This window comes from Nipponia nippon, unplaced genomic scaffold (assembly GCF_047370975.1).
Source record: "Nipponia nippon isolate SJK-2023a ecotype South Korea unplaced genomic scaffold, ASM4737097v1 scaffold_1, whole genome shotgun sequence".
NCBI classification, from domain to species: Eukaryota; Metazoa; Chordata; class Aves; order Pelecaniformes; family Threskiornithidae; genus Nipponia; species Nipponia nippon.
Genome location: NW_028262290.1, coordinates 162,747,298 through 162,767,190, shown reverse-complemented (window position 1 = coordinate 162,767,190; position 19,893 = coordinate 162,747,298). Strand labels below are relative to the sequence as shown.

Here is a 19,893-nt window from a genome sequence, read left to right as displayed (position 1 = left end):
TTATTTCAGTCTTCTACTGTTTTACACTGAATTCTTGAGGACTGATCCTTGGCTTTTGTGAAAATCCAGTGTAAAAAAAACACTGCTGATATAACCAGCTATGGATTGAGCTTTCCCTACCTAAATACTTGATAAGAACAGAAAAACATTGATTTTGAGGATTTAGACTGTTTTCCAAGGTTTATTTTTCTTGTGAAAGTGCTCACCCATAAAATGGACGCAGTCAGTTTACAGGTGGTTCAAAAAGTATGTGTCAGAATAACAAGCTTCTATAAGCTTTATACAAGACCAATAAAATCCAAGGGAAAACATAATATTTGAACAAACATATGTGCATTTCAACCAAAGCAGCATTTAAATCCTAGTTCAAAAAATTACCTCTACCAAGTCACTCAAATTCCTCCTTAATTCCTGAAGTCAGTGAAAGTTAAGTGTGGATTTAAAGGTAAGCAATGTTTAAGCACCAAAGAGCCCATCAATGAAACTGACTTTGAACAAGGAAAGAGCCCTTACCAAAGAGCATATCGCCCAATGATGGACATGCTTAATAAAAAAACCCAACAAAACTAATGATAAGCCGAATGCATATTTTATAGTGTGTCACTATAATGTGAGCAGGGCATTTTTATTACGCAAAATTTTAAGCTGAGGTCTGTCACACAGCTTAAAGGTGCCAAAAAGGACTGTCATGGTTTAACGCGAGCCAGCAACTAGGCACCACACAGCCACTCAATCACTCCCCCCCAGTGGGATGGGGGAGAAAATCAGAAGAGTACAAGTGAGAAAGCTTGTGGGTTTAGATAAAGACAGTGTAACAGGTAAAGCAAAAGCCGTGCACACAAGCAAAGCAAAACAAGGAATTCATTCACTATTTCCCATGGGCAGGCAGGTGTTCAGCCATCTCCAGGAAAGCAGAGCTCCATCACGTGTAATGGTTACTTAGGAAGACAAACGCCATCACTCCAAACATCCCCCCTTTCCTCCTTCTCCCCGAGCTTTTATTGCTGAGCGTGACATCCTATGGTGTGGGATATCCCTTTGGAAATTTGGGGTCAGCTGTCCCAGCTGTGTCCCCTTCCAACTTCTTGTGCGCTCCCAGCCTACTCGCTGGTGGGGTGGGGTGAGAAGCAGAAAAGGCCTTGACTCTGTGTAAGCACTGCTCAGCAGTAACGAAAACATACCTGTGTTATCAACACTGTTTTCATCTCAAATCCAAAATGTAGCCCCATGCTAGCTACTATGAAGAAAATTAACTCCATCCCAGCCAAAACCAGCACAGACCTGAATGATCTTAAATTATTTTTTTCTATTACATATTGTGCAACAAGTGAGTATGATCACACTGACTACTTTTTTCAGAAACTGCTGTATGTGAGCATGAGTGTGTGTGCATACAGTAGAGTTCCCCAACACAATTCATGGTACACAAGGCTCCATGAAATGGAGGTGTTTCTCTGCCTTCAGTGGAATTCCTCCCCATCAAACCATCTCTATGAACAGTAGTTAATATAATTTATCTTGCAATATTTAATCTTGTAATATAAGCCACCTCTCAAGACTGTCAAGGTCCCTCTGGATGTCATCCCTTCCCTCCAGCATGTCGACTGCACCACACAGCTTGGTGTTGTCGGCAAACTTGCTGAGGGTGCACTCAATCCCCCTGTCCATGTTGCCGACAAAGATGTTAAGCAGCGCTGGTCCCAATACTGACCCCTGAGGAACGCCACTTGTCACTGGTCTCCGCTTGGATATCGGGCCATTGACCGCAACCCTTTGAGTGCAACCATCCAGCCAATTCCTTATCCACCAAGTGGTCCATCCATCAAATCCATGTCTCTCCAATTGAGAGACAAGGATGTCGTGCTGGACAGTGTCAAATGCTTTGCACAAGTCCAGGTAGATGATGTCAGTTGTTCTTCCCTTATCCAACAATGCTTCTACCCTGTCGTAGAAGGCCATGAAATTTGTCAGGCACAATTTGCCCTTAGTGAAGCCATGTTGGCTGTCATCAGTCACCTCCTTATTTTCCATGTGCCTTAGCATAGTTTCCAGGAGGATCTGCTCCATGATCTTACCAGGCATAGAGGTGAGTCTGACGGGCCTGTAGTCCCCCAGGTCTTCCTTTTTTCCCTTTCTAAAAATGGGGTTATTTTTCTGCTTTTCCAGTCAGTGGGAACTTCACTGGGCTGCCACGACTTCTCAAATACGATGGCTGGTGGCTTAACAACTTCATCTGCCAGTTCCCTCAGGACCTGCGGATGCATCTCATCAGGTCCCATGGACTTTTGCACCTTCAGATTCCTTAGATGCTCTCGAACCTGATCTCCTATAGTGGGCAGTTCTTCGTTCTCCCAGTCCCTGCCTTTACCTTCTGCAACTTGGGTGGTATGGCTTGAGCACTTGCCGGTGAAGACTGAGGCAAAAAAGTAATTGACTACCTCAGCCTTCTGCATATCCTGGGTAACCAGGTCTGGTCTACTGTTTCCTTCCAGAGAGGGCCCACATTTTCCCTAGTCTTCCTTTTATCACTGACATACCTATAGGAGCTTTTCTTGTTGCCCTTGACATCCCTGGCCAGATTTAATTCTATCAGAGCTTTAGATTTCCTAACCTGATCCCTGGCTGCTCAGACAATTTCTCTGTATTCGTCCCAGGCTCCCTGTCCTTGCTTCTACCCTCTGCAGGATTCCTTTTTGTGTTTGGGTTTGTCCAGGAGCTCCTTGTTCATCCATGCAGGCCTCCTCTGACTTCCACTTTGTTGGGATGCACCTCTCCTGAGCTTGGAGGAGGTGATCCTTGAATACTAACCAGCTTTGTTTGGCCTCTCCTCCCTCCAGGGCATTATCCCATGGTACTCTACCAAGCAGATGCCTGAAGAGGCTAAAGTCTGCTCTCCTGAAGTGCAGGATTGTGACCTTTCTGTGCACCCTCCTCGATGCCCTAAGGATCTTGAACTCCATCATTTCATGGTCACTGCAGCCAAGGCTGCCCTTGAGCTTCACATTCCCCACCAACCCCTCCTTGTTGGTGAGAAGAAGGTCAAGCATAGCACCTCTCCTCATTGCCTCCTTTATCGCTTGGAGAAGAAGTTATCATCAATGTGTTCCAGGAACCTCCTGGATCGATTATGCCCTGCTGTGTTGTCCCTCCAATACATATCAGGGTGGTTGAAGTCCCCCATGAGGACCAGGGCTTGTGAATGAAGTTAGTATTCTAGTTAGTAGGATAACTAGAATATCTAAGAGTTATGAATTTGAAGAAGGTATTTTTCTCCAAATTAAATGAATCATCATTCTCTGAAAGTGGTCATTTCCCTGGAGACTGTTAGAGGGCCTAGATACCTGGCTTAGTCTAGACGCCCAAATTTTAGATGGCTGAAATTAGGTGAGATGAATCCCTCCTCTGCTAGTATCGACCTCGCAAATATCCAGCCTATATCTCTGCAAGACCTGAGTCACCCTGTGGTACAGAATCAGAAATATTGGCCCTGGTAATAAGAAGGGCAAAGGGTAGTGAGTCAAGCTAGGGAAAAGATCTGAAGGGAGGTAGATGGATTTGTTATCCCTGGAGGTATCCAAAATTATGTAGATAGCAAGGGTCATTGATTCCAGACACAGGCACAAACTAATGCTACTGAGATTATGTCCTTCCATCCATTCTGTTCTTCTGGGGCTGCAGTCTCATATGGTAGCAGTTCAAAAGTGCTTCGCAAATCACAAATCAGGGGGTCATTAGGTTCTTTTTCCTCAGTTATCATGGCCCTAATAATATTATGATAATCCATTTTCATGCCTAATCATTCCAGCTTCTGTCTAGTGTGACTGCACCCTACCTCGTTATCTATTAGAGAATGATATTCTTGAGAACTACCATCTCACTTCTTGAAGTTGGCATTACTGCTCATGATTTCTTCCGCTTAATTTCCAGGCATTTTCTCTGGTGATTGCTGACTGTTCTGGAGTCCTTATAATAATCATCTGGCTAGCAGAGAGATACAAATCTGTCATACAGTGTTTGTATTGTATTGGTTTCCTCTTGTATGGAATCTTTAAACATAATGATATGTTGCTAGCATTGAGATAGTCCTGTCATAACAGGGTGTTTTTATTCTCATCTTTATTCTTGGTGTGTTTAATTTAAAATATTTTTGTTTGATCTCTCATTAAATAAATGATAGGCCCAAATTCATGGGATTACAGTTGCCAAATGCTTTAGGGAGACAAGGTGCTGCGGGCCAGCGGGGAAGAGTTCAGCAAACAATTTGATCTTTGTTCTAGGCATCCGGAATGGGATTCACTTGACTAAATTTACATCAGCCTGAGTTGTTATATGTTCCTCTTAGAGACACCAGAGATCTACTCAGGGTGTTGGATGGAGCTGAGGGCAAAATCAGTCTCATCCTAACAACAGATCAGGTGAATTGCATCACAAAAGTCCCTATTTCTTTCCATTGGCTGCAAAGGAAACCTAGGTTGATTGGCACCTCTAGAAACATCTGCACTGGAGATACCGTAAGAGATATGACATGTCCAGAATTTGTTTCCTCTCTGAGAGGATGTTGTAAGCATAACAGTTCAACCAAGAGTAGAAAATTATCAGGAAAGCTTCATTTGCTCTACAAGGCTACTTGTGCTACTCTTTGTTTGTTTGTATCCTAGGAGGTTTCCCGTATTTATGAAGGATTCACATTAGGTAGCCCAAGGAATAAAAATCTATTACATAGGGTAAAGCCTATAAGCAATAATAGTGAAAGACTCTCCCTAGTGACATGCTGATGATGGGCTTCTTCCCTTCTGTGGAAGGTCCAATTTTTTCTCAGTCTAATATCCAGTAGCCTAAGTGGAGATACATGCTAGAAGACCAAGTGCTTATAAGAAAATTTGCTTTTGTTGCTCCTTGTTGAGTCTGACAGTGGTGAGGCACTTGTGGGGATTTAGAGGAGCAGAGTAAGTAAGATCTGATCAGCCCTTATAATCAATGGATATCTGAGGCTCAATTTGGTTGCTTAGATATGGGTGTCTCAGAGCATTTGAGATGCTTGAGGACAAATTGCCTGGCCTCCAGCTGCTGCTTCAGAAGGGGTGGGTCTTCCCTAGGTCCCATGTTTATCTGCCAACCTCATGTGGCTATCTCAGATATGCTAGACTATCTATCTGAAATGCTGCTGGCCATGTATTTTTGGGCAGTTGAATCAAAATCTAGGTCCTCCTTGGCTATAATGGCACCTTAGATACCTCACAAAAAGCAGAGTCAAAGCAATCTGAATCTGAGAGCTGGCAACTCTGCAGTGTTTAAATCTGTTAAAAAGTCCTGGATTTTGCACCTGGGTTGGGCAGAAATGCCCAAAGGAGTATGTAAACTACTAAGCCAAGGTCTCAAAGCCAGACCAATGATACTTCTCAAAAAAACAAGCAAATATAAGTTAGATGGTTTAAAACTATGAGTTACAATACTGTAGCTACAATGCTGTATGCTGGGCAATGAAGGGAAGACTCATAACCCAAAGAATTAATTCTCTTACTGCATATGTTAAGGTTGCTTAGGATGCCCTAGTGATTAGATCATGGCAATTTGGAGCAGGCTGGTTTTGCTGGTGGGCTACGTCATTTTCTGAAGCATCTGATTTTGGTTATTGTCAGAGGTGGGATACTGGGCAACATGATCATATGTTATTTCTATCTCGTTCTCTGCTTTCTGAGCTATATGATGTTTCAAAGCCAGTTGTCATGCAGAGTGTCTGTGTGTTTTCATAGGAAATGGGGGATTGACTTCTGAGTGTTTTATTACCCTCCACCTTTTCTTTCTATGCTTCCTCCCAGCTTACGGTCATATGAGATGACTACTAAAATCTTCCTAGCATGCACTGGAAGTCATCACAACGAAGCAGAGTGGGAGGCAGGGAGAGCAAAAGCTTGACTGGCATGGGCTGAGTTAAGCCACAAGAAATCTTATTGCCTAATGTGTTGTAAGGAGGAGAGCAGGGCAAGACCCCTGATTCTATACATCTTATTGGCAGTGGTCCCATTGTACTTAACAGAAAGAAAGTGGGACTAATGCAATACATTGACATTGTCATCATTTGTTCAGATGTGACCTAACCTCCATTTTTTAAAATTTTATTTGCTTATGCTGTAAACAGAGGACTGGGCCATTGCCAGGCATAAATAAATATACAAAATGGGTCCTTTCTGTTCTTGTCAATCTGCGAAGCATTGACTCTGAATTTGACCTTGTATAAAATCACAGTTATTCTGGAATGAATGTTTCTGTGCTCTCATATGATAGGTAGTGTTCTGCACATTCATCCAGAACACCTCACTTTAAAAAAAAATACAACATTAGCACTTTATGAGTGTGTCAAGGTTGGTTCTTTTGTGTGTTCTTACAATCTCCCTGCAATGTCTCATCATTTATCTCATGTAACATGATTCACTTGTACAGGTTTTATAGCTGTAGAGAATGACAAGTGTATTAATGTGCTGAAAGAAATATATTAATGTGTAGCTACAAGCCGTTTATTATTTATGCTGTTGAATCTATTTACACCCACAGTAAATATTTTCTAACATCAATGAAACTGCAAAGATTCATCACCACAGACCTGCATTTTTGAATTTTATCTTTGCTCGGTACAGTCATACTTCATTTCTAGCAATAAAGGATGTCTCCTGGTTCTAACAAATGAGTCTATCAACTGAAACAAAGATCTGTATTTATATATGTCTGATATTCCTCTCCACATACAACAATTTGCAACTCTGCACATTCTGTGTAAATCTCAAGTATATGCAGCAAGGACCAGATTTTGATTAGAAGTGTAGCACTCAATTTGAGAAGTGGTTTTCTTTAACACTCATGTAGTAGAGTATAATTCATTGTGAGAAGCCATAGCGTGGTGTGGCAGAGAAGATAGCCGTATATGACATTCCTATGGTAGTTCTAGAGGTGTACTGTCTGTGAAGATCTTTAAGCTGTCCTCAATCTCTTACTGCTTGAATTGTCTTGCTCCGTATGGTATGAGGTTCCCACTCTGAAAATCATCTTTACATTCACTGCCAGCATACGTGGAACGAGAAGGAATGATAAATATTTTACCAGGTAATGGTCATGTTGTCACTGCATTTGAAAGTGCAGTCTGATCAGTTTTGCAGTGCATGTTGAGAAGGAGAGCGGGCCTTCATGTTTATGGTCCAGAAGCCACTCTGGTACATTAGTACCTTCCTTAAAGTGTATGATCTTGCATTCCTTACCTAGCCGAATAGTCCCACTAACTTTAAAGTCAGATTCTGAAAGGTCATTGCAATAATTAAGGATTACTGAGGGACATTTTTCAAACAGAAAAAAGAGAGATGAAGAAAAACTTATTGTGCCGTTTGGTAGATGTGGTGCTCGAGGACATGGTTTAGTGGTGGACTTGACAGTGATAGGTTAACGGTTGGACTCAATGATCTTAAGGGTCTTTTCCAACCTTAACAATTCTATGATTCTATGATTCTATGATCCTATGTTTAAAGGTAACAAAAACATAGAGGTAGACAAATGCAGAGGTAGATACTAAACTCCAAATGAGAGCAGATGGGCTGTATGAGCAATTAGTTGATGACCCTGTATTTCTGCCATCAAGCTTAATTCTGACTCTTGATTGTCCTCTAGTGATTTAAAGACTTCATTTCTACAAATAAGAGATACGTTTCTTTCTCTTCCTCGTCCTTCTCCTTCGTCTTTCTGCCATTTTTCCATCAAAACCAGGGTAGGGAAGGCTTTCTTTGAGATTCACCTGAGTCTTTCCCTCACTCAGGATGTCATAAACATCACAAAGTGTTCATGGCAGATGTTCATTTCACATGAACCTGCATTGACGCCGTAAGGGCCGGACTGCAGTGAGGTTCAACCAGAAGGCCTGCAGACCATAGTGCACTTTTGAATCAGTTATTTGACTATGTAGCTGTCTTGCTTATCTCATGCTCCAAACACAGATCCATGACTGTGTTAACAGACCAATTTATAATGCCAGATGATAAGTATGGATATGGATTTACTTGGATTAAAAGAAAGAGACCTGAAGAGCCAATACTCAGACCATGACTCCATGTGAAACTTCCATATTGGTGAGGTAAATTCCTGAAAGCCAATGGAACTGAAGTAAGAACCTGGTTATTGGTGTAACCAGGTTGTCTGAGGATTTGCATTTGTTGTTTGAGGATGTGCATTTCTTGTCCTGAGTTTTGTGTTGCATACCAGAAGAGATGGGTGACTATTGTGACTGGAAACCATGAGCTCTTCACATAAATGGATAGGGAAATGGGTGATAAAACCATCACTGTAGTGGGAAAAGAAGGCTGGCTGAGGTACAGTGGGGTTTTCTTTCTCTAAGGAAGGGAAATGAGGAGAGAACTGTGCTTTTTTTGCTTTTTTTCAAAAACCCATCTTGGGTATTGAAATATATAGCGGTCTTTTGATTTTGTGGAGGTTGAGTGTCTGAGAAGAGGTCCCTCTAGCAGACATGACCAAGGAGCAGTCAGCTGGGTCTGGGGACAATGCCACCCAACGCAAATAGGTATGTTAGCTGCCTGAGTCAGTGTAGAGCTGAGTTTTGGTGTTGCTGATTAAACGGCACAATGTCTTCCTTGTCACTCACTGTTAGTGGGGCAAACTAAAAGCCATCCTCTAGCTAATTCTACCAACTGTGGGTTGGGTTGGAGATTGAGAAAACAGCTGTGCAACAGTGGTGCAGGGGCTGGCATACAAAGATTTCCATTACCAGGGAATATTGTATCCCATTTATGAGCAGAGCTCATTCTTTTACTAGAGGAGCTGTAGGTCACTTTCCAATACCTCTTCTGTAAAAGAGGCTTACTGAGCTGTGTATGCGTTCACATGTTTATTTGTCTGTCTTGTTCACTTCCATAACTTTGCATATTCAGATGTTTTTATACAGATTGGTTGTACATATGTCTTGCATACGCACCCAAACCAACTAATGAATACCACCACATAGGAACAAGCCCACTCTTAAGTTGAGAAAGTTTTTCTGCCTGCCAGGTGCAATTACTAGCTTTCTTGGGTTGCTCAGTAATTTTTAAGGCAGATCTCTGCTACCTGCTGCCTGGCAAGATCTAGTAGTTATTTCTATCAAATGCATCATGGAGGGGTACTGCATCAGTAGAGAATCAGCTGTGTCAGCAGCTGCAACATTTCTATCAGTCGTTCATTTAATTACGTTTGCCTTTTTTATAAAGAGCAACATTTCCACATCAAATGAGTCAAATTGACATGGTCAGGATTTGACTAGATCCAGACAGAGGGAAACGTTCACTAAGCAGTTAATTGTACGCAGGGAAAGTTGCAAAAGCCGCTTTTCATGAAGAGGCTACAGCAGAACGGGGAAGGGACTATTAAACAGTGGTGCTAATTTGTGGACTGAGGAACAATAAATTATTTTCTTCATTCAGACTTACTCCTAGACAATTTGTTCATCACATCTATATTTTTGGGGTGGGTTTTTTTGGTTGTTAAATATATGGAATGCAGTAGTATTATCTGCGTGATATGTACTGCCTCTGATTTTCTAAAGTTAGCTGAACTGAAATGATGGAGGGAAGAATGATTTTTGATTGAAGATTTTCTAGCTCTTCTCACTTAAATGAAGAAATCATTCTCTTAATCCTGAAAAAAATATTTATTTTAATTCAGGGCTGTTGTTTCAGATGTTAACCACTATAAAGAACAGTTTTGAAATGAAATCCAGCTTAGTGTTCAACTCTCTAGTATTTGACCCATTTGAAAAATCTTCAAGTGTTTATGCTGGAAAATACAGGCCAGCATTTTAAGAAAGTGAAATATTTACCAGATTTAAAAGTATTTAATTTTTTGAAACTGTCTTTCTTTTTGTAATTTATTAAGTGATGCATTCCTCCAAAAATTCAGGAAACTCTAGTGCCCAAAGCCTCCAGCCAAAAGTTTTTGATTCAAGTGTGGTAGGTGCTGCACAAATAGAGTGAGAAAATAGACAAGGCAGACAGTATGTAAGAAATGAAGACTTTTGGCCTGGCTATGTGATTTTTGCCCTGCAGAGAGGCAGCAGAAGCAGGAAAAAAAAATCTTATCAGCATCCTGGCCAAGTGCCCTACTCACTGATCACTTCTGCCTGAACTGAAATGGCCAGTGGGCTTGGTGATGACATCGGGCACTTACAAATGCTGTCTTCTGAGAAGATTTCATAGCCATCACTGAGAGGAATAAAAATAAATTTTCTGAACTCAACTGCACTGTCAGGAAGAAGCAAAGAAACTTAGGGTTGAAGATACTTTGAGGGATAGATGTCTGTGAATTGCTTAGAGGTTTGGAGCACCCTTTATCCCCCTCACTTGAAAGTTCAAGAAATAGGGTTTTCTCCTCAAAGTCCTGTTTAAAGACAACCAGTATATTGGTGGTGGTCATGTTGTGTGAACGATGCTAAAGAAATTTTCTCTCCTGCTTTTTGTGATAAGAGATGGATGGGACAAAGAGATCTGGTGGTGTTGACAAGGGTCAATTTGTTGAAATGCAGATTACTCAAGAAGAGCTGCAATTTTGGGAACATTCACTTGGGAGGGAGCTCATGGCTGCAGAGAGAGAAACAGAGAGATGCATTCACTTGCCTCAGAATATCATGCTGCCTAGAGAGTTAGGACACTTGTTTTTGTGGGTTTTTACATATTTAAACCAAAAATACTCATCCCAAAACCACGATAGCACTCCTCCCCTCTCCCGCAATCTGAAAATGTTAAAAAATCTCCAGACTCACAGATGGCAAAATAGCTTCCTGGCTAGTTCTCTCATCAGTCCATGTTATTAATTTATTTGCCCTTCTAACCCAGTGATTTTTTCTTTTTCCTTTCTTTGGATAGCACAATTCTTTTGGTCCTTGAAGAGTAAAGAATGAAGCCCTTCAATCATAAGTAAGAGTAAAGGGAAAGTCCAGGCCGATAGATGTTATTGGAAATCCTATACCATTGCTTTGAAGTCAGTGTAAGCACCATGTCCAATCTAAAGCTGTGAACACAGACTGTAAACAGGAGTTCATTTCTGGATCCCTTTTTTTCTGTCAAAGCTTCTTCATTGTCCTTGCCTTGTTTCTGCATTCATCTCTGCTACTAGCATATCTATTTATCTTGCTTTTCTCCCTCACAAGTCAGTTTTCTATTTGCTTCCCAAGATCCTTCTGAATCTGTGACCCTAGATGATCCTCCTTAGCAAGTTTTTGCCACTTTTTCATAACGAAAGATTTCCTCATATCCTAACGTAGCAAGTCAGAAAGGCTGGCTAGGTCTAAGCTGCTCTCCAGCATGTCCCAGAATGCAGAACTTCACACAGTTCCTATTGTACTGAGCTTTGATTCCCCAAAAGATGACCAATCATCCAAACTTCCCATCTTTCCCCTTCCCCAGATCCTTCTCATCCTGTTCCATAATGACCTCAGTTTGTCAAGCCCTCTGCTCTTCCCTCTCTCCCCATGTCATGATTTCCTTACTTAGAGGCTCTTCCTCCTGCTGTCTTGATCAATCTGGGTGCTCATCCCTTCTGAAATGCTTGCTCCCTCCTACCACTGGAAAATGAGACAGTGGCCTCTCTTTTCTTCCTTGTCCCCTGAATGATCCATCCTTCTCTCCAAAGCTCTACTCTGCGCTCTGTGCCTTGCCCTACCAAACTGTCCAGCCCAGCCCATCTGCATGAGATGCTGAAAGACGTGTTGCCTCTGTGCCTTGCTTTTCCCACGCTGGGTTCTCAACCCTTCTCTCAGGCTCCCCGCTCTGCCTCCCCTCTGGGTCGTTATTCTAGATTCCTTTGTTCTGATGCCTCCTTTCTATCAGAACATCGCCCTCATCCCAGCTTTTATTATTTTTCTTCTTTCTCAAGGCCTGTTCACAATCCAGTTCTGCATTTACGGGATTGGGTCCCTTCTTCCCCCTCCTTGTCCAAGCATCTCTGCTCATCCTCAATTCCACACAGTAAAGGCAGGAATTGCTTTGCTTCACAAAAAGCCAGAGGAGTTATATTCATCTGATGGCTTTTCCTTTTCTCCCTGGCTCTAATTTGCAGCGAGTATTTTTGCAAAAGTGCTCATCCCCGAAGCTAACAATAAAACTGTCTCTGTGTGTGTGTGCGTGTGTGTGTGAGAGAGGGAGAGAAGAGGGAGGGAGCAAAAGCAATACAACAGTCTGGCAATGTGAGGCGGCATTGGAGAGCTGCTAGACCAGGGAAGCTGGCTAAGAGACGCAAGCCCCTTACTCTGGGCTCCGTGGGATCCCATTGGTTCCTGAGCTGCTGTTTTAAAGCAAAGAAGAGCTCGGAGGATTGAACCGCACAGCCAGACGCAGACTCTCAGCCAAGTTGTCAGCACACTGGGAGGAAGAGAGGCTCACACACACGAGATCGCACGGTGTCCGCAGCTTGATGTTCATTTGTTTCCAGAAAGGAAGAAAGGAGAGGGGACAAAAAAAAACCAAAACAGAAAAGGGGGAAGGAGCCTGATCCAGTTCAGCAGTCCTGGGTACAATAATGGATGTGACCATATCTCAGTTCATCTTAGAAGAATTTGATGTCAACTGCAGCCTCCTGGATCGTTTACAAGAGACTTTTTTAGAGAGTTCCTCTATCCCTTTCCTGCGCTTTGATGGTAGGAAGCATTACCTAGTGCAGGGCTCAGAAAAGCTTTATAAGTGCTAAGATTCGGTTTGCTTTGTGATGCAAAGTGTGTCACTTTTGTGCTTTCTCAACTGCTTCTTTTTTCTTTTCTATCTCCTTTTTTAATGCAAAAGGTCTGTACTGCAATGCCACAACTGATCAGATTGGGACCTGCTGGCCCAGAACCTCTGCGGGGGAACTAGTAGAGAGACCCTGCCCGGAGTTCTTCAATGGGATCAAATACAACACCACGAGTAAGTACAATCTCCTTTCCTTCTCCCACAGATCTGGTGTTAAGAAGGCACCCTGGGGAGACCCAAAATATATTTTCCATTTAAAAAAAAAAAAAAAAAAAAAGAAAAAAAGTGTTTGCCTGGGAATCAACATTTCCTCCACATTCCAGCCTGTATATTCAAAATTCCTCCCTGGAATGATGCAGACTTCTCAGAAGCACAGACTTTTGGACACCAGTTCCTCTTTACTTAAGTGTATTTAGGTAGATCTGGGCAAAAAATACCCTCTGCAATCTAAGGACGGTATACTGTGCTTTGTGTGTTTGTTCATGTGTAGATATGTGTAGCTGAATGTATTTGTACCAGTGCTTCAGACATTTAGGTAATTAAAGATCCTTTGACTTGTGAAGTACTTAGTCCTAACACCTAAGAACTGTATTTTGAAAGGACTCTCTCTTTGAGAGGCTGTCTGTGTGAACAGGGGGACAAACTGGGCTGGAAGTTGTATCTAACAAACAGAAGGCTGGGGTCTGGATTCTGTTTAGTAACTTCATCAGCAGTTGGCTTATCAGGCTGGGGTGGCTTCATCATTACTGTTAGGGAAACAGTAGAGGATATTATGTGGTAAATAATATTCAAAGCAAGGGGGTATGGGGGCTCCTTAGAAATCTCTTGGAACTGATGCTTTAGTCTTAGAGGTAAACAATCATGATGACTCACTAAAAATTTATTATTCAAGCTGTCGGACCCAGGCACTCATTTCCTTTTCCTTATCTGTCATTACTGTTTGGACCTTTCATTAAGTTTTTAACATATTAGTTCCAAATATGTGTACTCACTTGTTTGTCACTCATTTTTTTGAGACTACTCAGTGTGCTTTTGACTGTGGGGACATTTCATTCCATGTTTCACTCCGAACTGTTGCTCGGGTGTTAGTAGTCTAATTTTCAGGTAGTGTTAATTTTGTGAGGCTAGCGTTCTCAATAAATCCCATAAAAGAATGACCCTGTCATCTTAGACCTTATTTTTTAACTTGTTGAAAGTGAATTTATTCTGTCCCCAGCTCTAGGTGTCAAGGGTCAGATAACTAGACAAAAGTTCTGTGTATTTGCTATGCAAATCAAAGCCCTCTTCCAGATTTGTTCTTAGGCACCAGTTTCTGTCATCCTTGACTTTGAGCAGAGTAAGGAGGTTATCTCAGAGAACTGCAAGATCATCCTCAGACCCTACATTCTCTCACCTATGCTCTTTGAAATAAAATAGGTGGGAACATGCAAAGGGCCGGGTTATGCTGTCTTTGACTATAGCAGTTAGTTCACTACCTTTACAGTCTCAGTTGAGATCAAAACAAAATTTCTGAGAATTAAGGCAGCTCAGAGAAGAGCAAGTGTATCAGAATGGACCCTGAAAGAACAGCCATAGAAAAGGTACCTCAAAGATGTATGGCTTTTTTTTTTCCATTTCCTTTTTTTAGTGGAGGATGTCAGTATTTTCACGGCCTTATTTTTGTTTCTCCAAAAGGAAAGAGGGAAAGAAAACAATAAAAAAGAAATGCATTATGAATGATTCCTTATTTATATCATAAACATAGTGGAGAGAATTTAAATGCTTTTTCTGTACATAGAAGAAAAAAAATCTTGACTGCCTCATTTTATTTTTATAAACTCTGTTAATGATTTCAGTAGTTCATCAATGACCTGATTTAAAGTTCTTCCCTGCTCCTCTCCTTCTCCATGGTGGCTAATGTTTGTATTACAGTACTAATAAATTTTCATAAATTCATGGCTCTTAAAACAATGGCCTGTTAATTAAATAAAAGACTGGTGAAAATATGTTCTTGAAATGCTGAAGCTTTATTTTGTCATAGTCTGGGCAAATGGACATTTTTCTCCTTTCAACATAAAATGTGAGTAGTCATGTTGAGAAAATGTATGTCTGCAGGACTGATTGGTAGTGCATACTGGTGCCCAGACGTGGTAGCGTATGTGGCTTGCGGTAGAGAACTAAAGTAAACCGAAGCCACCGTAGGTGGCTTTCAGTTGATCTTATACTCTTTCATGTGTGTTCCTCCAAGCTGTGGCAGAGAAAAGGAAGGGAAGGAATATACTGAGATTTGAGTCAACTTGTAAAATCAGTAGCTTCTTGGGAGGTAGTTGTTGGTGATTAGGGCTTGGGAAAGCAGTAGGACAACAGGTTAAGATTCGAATACAGAGGTGCAGTCTCTTCTGTGATTTGAAAGATGTGGCAACTAGTACATGCAGAACCTGTCCAAAGTTTGAGAAGGCCAAATACTGACACAGTCTGGCTGCTTTTACTTGCATGATTTCACCAAGTTAGTTCGTGGGCTGACTAGAGGGCCGTTTGTAGTGGGACTCAGTGTGCTAAAAACATAGACTGTGCACCTCGTGCGGATAAAAATATAAGCACAGACAATGGATAAAAAATGAGAAATGGATCTTGCAAATTTCAGAGGTGAATAATTCAGCTACAAAGTGAATGTTTGGTCGGGAGATGGCTTGGATCAATGTAAGATGTCTGCCTAGGACATGTAGTGTATTTTTGTCCTGTTTTGTTTTGCCTTTTGATGAGGCAAAGGGAGAAATGATGGCGTGTAATATTGTACTGAATTGTTTTTGAGAGCAAAATCAGACAAGTTTAGAAAAAGCACTGTGCAATGCCTTTCTTTTACTGAGGGCTTATCCAGTTCTAGGTCGTAACTCAGCTATTTATTATACTGTCATGCATCCTGTGTTTGTAAGCTACCACGTTTTAGGAACTATAGCATATCTTTAGTTTGGTTTTGCATGGCTGTAAGTATATTTCTCATTCTAATGTGGATAAAACTTTTGGATCATTTCAGTAATTTTTTTTTTTTTTTAAATGAAGATCTCAAAGATTCCAAGTTCCTACTGGTTTCATAAAAGTAGCTCATCAGCTGGAGGAAACGAACCCAGTAGCATTACCTGTAAACAAAAGCTTTGCATTATAGATACTAGAAAATCCAGACTTGGAAGTGCCTGAACTATATGAAAATCTTATACCAGACTCAGTCAAGCACAAGATGCTGATCCATGGCAAACCAGACTGCCCAAGTTCTGGTACTCATGGGGCTATATGGGTGCCTTATTGTAGTCTCCGTGCACATAGTGTATGGAACTCAAGACAAAATGTGATAAGTAGGTTGCTCCACAGATCAGCTCATCAAAGGCTTTGGATGGACCTACCCTGGCTTGGTATCCATCTTGTCAACTATCATGCTTTGATTGTCGCTCTGTCTAACTCAGGACCTCTGAGTGCTCGGACAGGGAATGCTATCAAACCCTGCAATATGCCAGCAAAATTTAATGAAAGGGTATTTGGGTCAAAAAACTTAAGAACAAGAACTGGTGCGTAAAAAAATCCCCTCCTGCTTGCCACTATAGAATAAACTGTTTGCATAAAATATTTCCATTCTAACTGCAAAAAATTCCCATGGTGATTTTGTGTGTGTGTCTATGTTTCTGCTGAGTGACTCAGATAAGTTTCAGCTGGATTCATAAAACAAAGTCTGTCAGTCTGTGGGTATTTTTCATCTCCGACACTTTGTTATTTTGGTGATTTTTCTCCCTCTTTATTTGGGAAATAAAGTCGTGCTGACAAATCAAGATCTGGTTACCCTGTAGTGTGATTTGTGAATATAAGCAAAATGTTCTTTGTCCATGGATCTAAAAATGATGCCATCCGCTTACAACTTTGCAATTTTGCAGCAAAGCTTATGTATTATTCTCAAAGGGGAAAAAAAAAAAAGGGAAAAATGTATGTGTTGGCGCAGTGTGTGTCTGTGCACTTGTCTCTGCTCAGGATCTATATTTAGCTAAAGATGACAATATCATTGCTGCCCTCTAGATGTGTTTATACTTCGAGAGTGTGAAGCTTTTATTCTTGTTTTAGGAAACAGGTTAATTCACTTATTAGGATATCCTGAAGCTGGATTAATTCAGCAAACAGGCAGTAATGAGACCCTTTTTGCTGCTTGCAAAAATGTGGTCGTACATGTAAGTACTTACACCATGTTACAGGCTAAAGTATGTCCTTTAGCTCTTTCATTTCCCTACAAATTACCCTGTGCAATGAGGAAATCCAGGATTAGATGTTCATCTTATGGACAATAACTGTTGACTCTTGTAGCCTTAGCTGTCTGATTTGAGTTTATCTACAACAGCCAGTGCAGTGGAAGGGTATTCTATGGTGAGACCTGTCCATCGGGGGCTGGTCCGCTTGGTTTGTGCTGGTTGCAGGCAGGAGGTGGAAGCATTGGAAGGCCTCCAGCTTGCAGATTAAGACACGCAAATCTAGGTATTTCCATGTAGGTATCAACAGCTAATTTAAGTATCTAAGCTGTAATACAAGTTAGTGGAGCTGTAATTGATATAGGGGATGAAGCCTAGAGAGTTATTCTGTTCAACCTAAATGTACGAATCAGTTCAGGAGCCCATGCAGAAGTGCTAGTGCCATTTGATATGCCCAGGGGTATCTTGCCTGGTATCTAGTTCCTGTTTCAGAGGGCCTAGGCCTTGTGTAGTTTGTGTTTTGTCTTCCAGGCCACATAGGTGTTGCAGATACTCTAAGACAAATGATACCATGCCTGTGTTTAGGCAGCTGAATTCATCCCTGGGTGTCTGTTGAGCTGAATTGAACCCACACCTGGGGATTGACATTAGGAGGCCAGACTGCTTTTGTGATCAACAGGAACAAAAGGTCTGTATAGTTCTAACTCCCTCTCTGCAAATACCCCTCTCTCTCTCAGTATAGGAAAGCTCTTTGAGATGATAGCCACTTCAGGTGAGTGTTTTGGGTATTGCAAAAAGCATCCTCATCTTCTCCAGGGACTATGCTGCTGAAAACAGCCACATAAGCACTGCTAACCTTGCACTAATGGGGATTTGGTCCCTCCTTGCCTACTCCTTGTTCTGAGTGTGTGTACACCACGGTGTACACACCGTGTCCTGGGGTGCATCAAGCACAGAATAGCGAGCTGGTCGAGGGAGGGGATTGTCCGACTCTACACTGCACTGGTGTGGCCCCACCTCAAGTGCTGTGTGCAGTTTTGAGAACCTCAGTATAAGAAAGACATCAGACTATTAGAGTGTATCCAGAGGAGGGTGACCAAGATGGTGAAAGGCCTTGAGGGCAAGACTTACGGGAAGCAACTGAAGTCACTTGGATTGTTCAGCTTGGAGAAGAGAAGGCTGAGGGGTGACCTCATTGCAGTGTACAATGTCCTCACAGTGGGCAGAAGAGGGGGAGGTGCTGATCTCCTCTCTCTGGTGACCCGCGACAGGACACGAGGAAATGGAATGAAGCTCCTTCAGGGGAAGTTCAGATTGGACATTAGGAAAAGGTTCTTCACTGAGAGGGTGGTCAGGCACTGGAACAGGCTCCCTAGGGAAGTGGTCACGGCACCAAGCCTGTCAGAGTTCAAGGAGCATCTGGACGATGCTCATAGTCATATGGTTCAGTTTTAGGCAGTCCTGCGAGGAGCAGGGAGTTGGACCCAATGATCCTTATGGGTCCCTTCCAACTTGAGATATTCTATGATTCCTTGGCGGCCGTGTAACCAGCTGCCTTGTTGAGAATGATTTGGAGAGGGTTGGTGACTTAGCAACTGGATTGTTATTCACATGGATGGACATGGGAGAACGAGCCATTGGCACAAATATCACAGTTGTACCTATTGACATGGCTTACTCCACAATGAAAGAAAAATCCCTGCAGTTCTTTGTTGTCTCATCTTGAACAGAGGCAAATAATCTTTTGTGTGCTGAGGGAAGGGTGAAGAAGTGAATTAATAGTTCTCCTGTGTTGCATCCTCCCTCTTTTGAAAGGGGTAAAAGAGATGATTTAATTTTTAAAAGGGCAAAAGAGCTAATTTTCATAGGTTAAACAGCCATTCTTTTATTGAGATCTAACCTCTGCTGCTTTTCTTTTTAATTATTGTTCAAAGTTATTCTGGAGCAGTGGCTTCAGCTTGCATATAAAACATGAGCCTTGCTTGGAAATCGTTGGTCACAGAGTCTTGTTCATACTATATGGGTAAGACCTGTCCTGATAATTACAGAAATGTGCACTTTTATAAGTGGCTAGCCTAGAGGCTCAATTAACATTTGCACTTGTGTTTTATCATCTTGTGTATTGTAGTGTCTTGAGCACTTCTGTTGATCACATTAGCATGACTGACTTTTTCCTCAGAGGTTATTCTGGCTTGATTTCATTTTTGAAAGCTAAGTCCCTCCGTAAAAGACAGAGACCCTTTATGCTCTGGTGGCCTTTCATCTTTATTGGAGAAAGAGAAATAAAATGCCCATCACCACTGCCTTGTAAACACGAGCGGTGATTTCTAGAGGTACAGCTGGATGCAGTGAGGAGATGCAGCTGAGCTGTGGGCTGGGGAAAAGGACAAGGTGAGAGGAAGCATCCCAGCCTGAGAGGCAGCAGATGCTAAGCAGTTCTGGTGCACTGCCATTTGGATTGAAGGGCTCTTTCTATATTTAAAACACATTTCTGAAGGAAGAATTTCAAAGATCAAATACACAACTTTCTCTTTTTGCTAGGCAATGCATGTGTGTTTTCAGACTCAGAAAAGTACTACGAAGATCTAAACCTGCTCCCACCTCGTCCCTCTTCTGTAACCTTGTTATATGTCCAGAAGGCTTTTATTCCACTGGACTGTTTAAAGACAGAAGGAAATTTGGAGTAAGAAGAGATATTTTGTAGCCAATTTTAATTATGGACTCACTATAAAAAGGCTGTAAAAAAAAAAAAAAAAAGAGTCTTCAGTCTTGCAGAAGCCATGTTTTAGCCATCCTGGGATGACCAACACAATATTTGTCAGCTAGGAATTCAGGAGTACATGGAAGTTAAAGAAAGGAGAAGATGAGAAACCAAACATGGCAGAGGAAAAAGGCCAGAATTGGAATTCTGGGGGAGGGAATAAAACATAATTTTTAAGCTTGTA

At 41.7% G+C, this 19,893-nt stretch overlaps 1 protein-coding gene across 2 annotated transcripts in view; it reads left to right on the top strand.

Moving 5' to 3' along the window:
- Nucleotides 1-19,893, top strand: part of CRHR2 (corticotropin releasing hormone receptor 2) — a 171,574-nt gene that overhangs the window by 37,863 nt on the left and 113,818 nt on the right. Inside the window, exons 1-2 of one of the 2 annotated variants that reach the window (XM_009475346.2) lie at nucleotides 12,252-12,658; nucleotides 12,801-12,920. In XM_009475346.2, the coding sequence (XP_009473621.1) occupies nucleotides 12,541-12,658; nucleotides 12,801-12,920 (238 nt within the window). In that variant the 5' untranslated portion in view covers nucleotides 12,252-12,540. Of the gene's footprint in view, nucleotides 1-12,251; nucleotides 12,659-12,800; nucleotides 12,921-19,893 lie in introns of those variants that run through there. The other variant, XM_087731325.1, reaches the window with a different exon arrangement.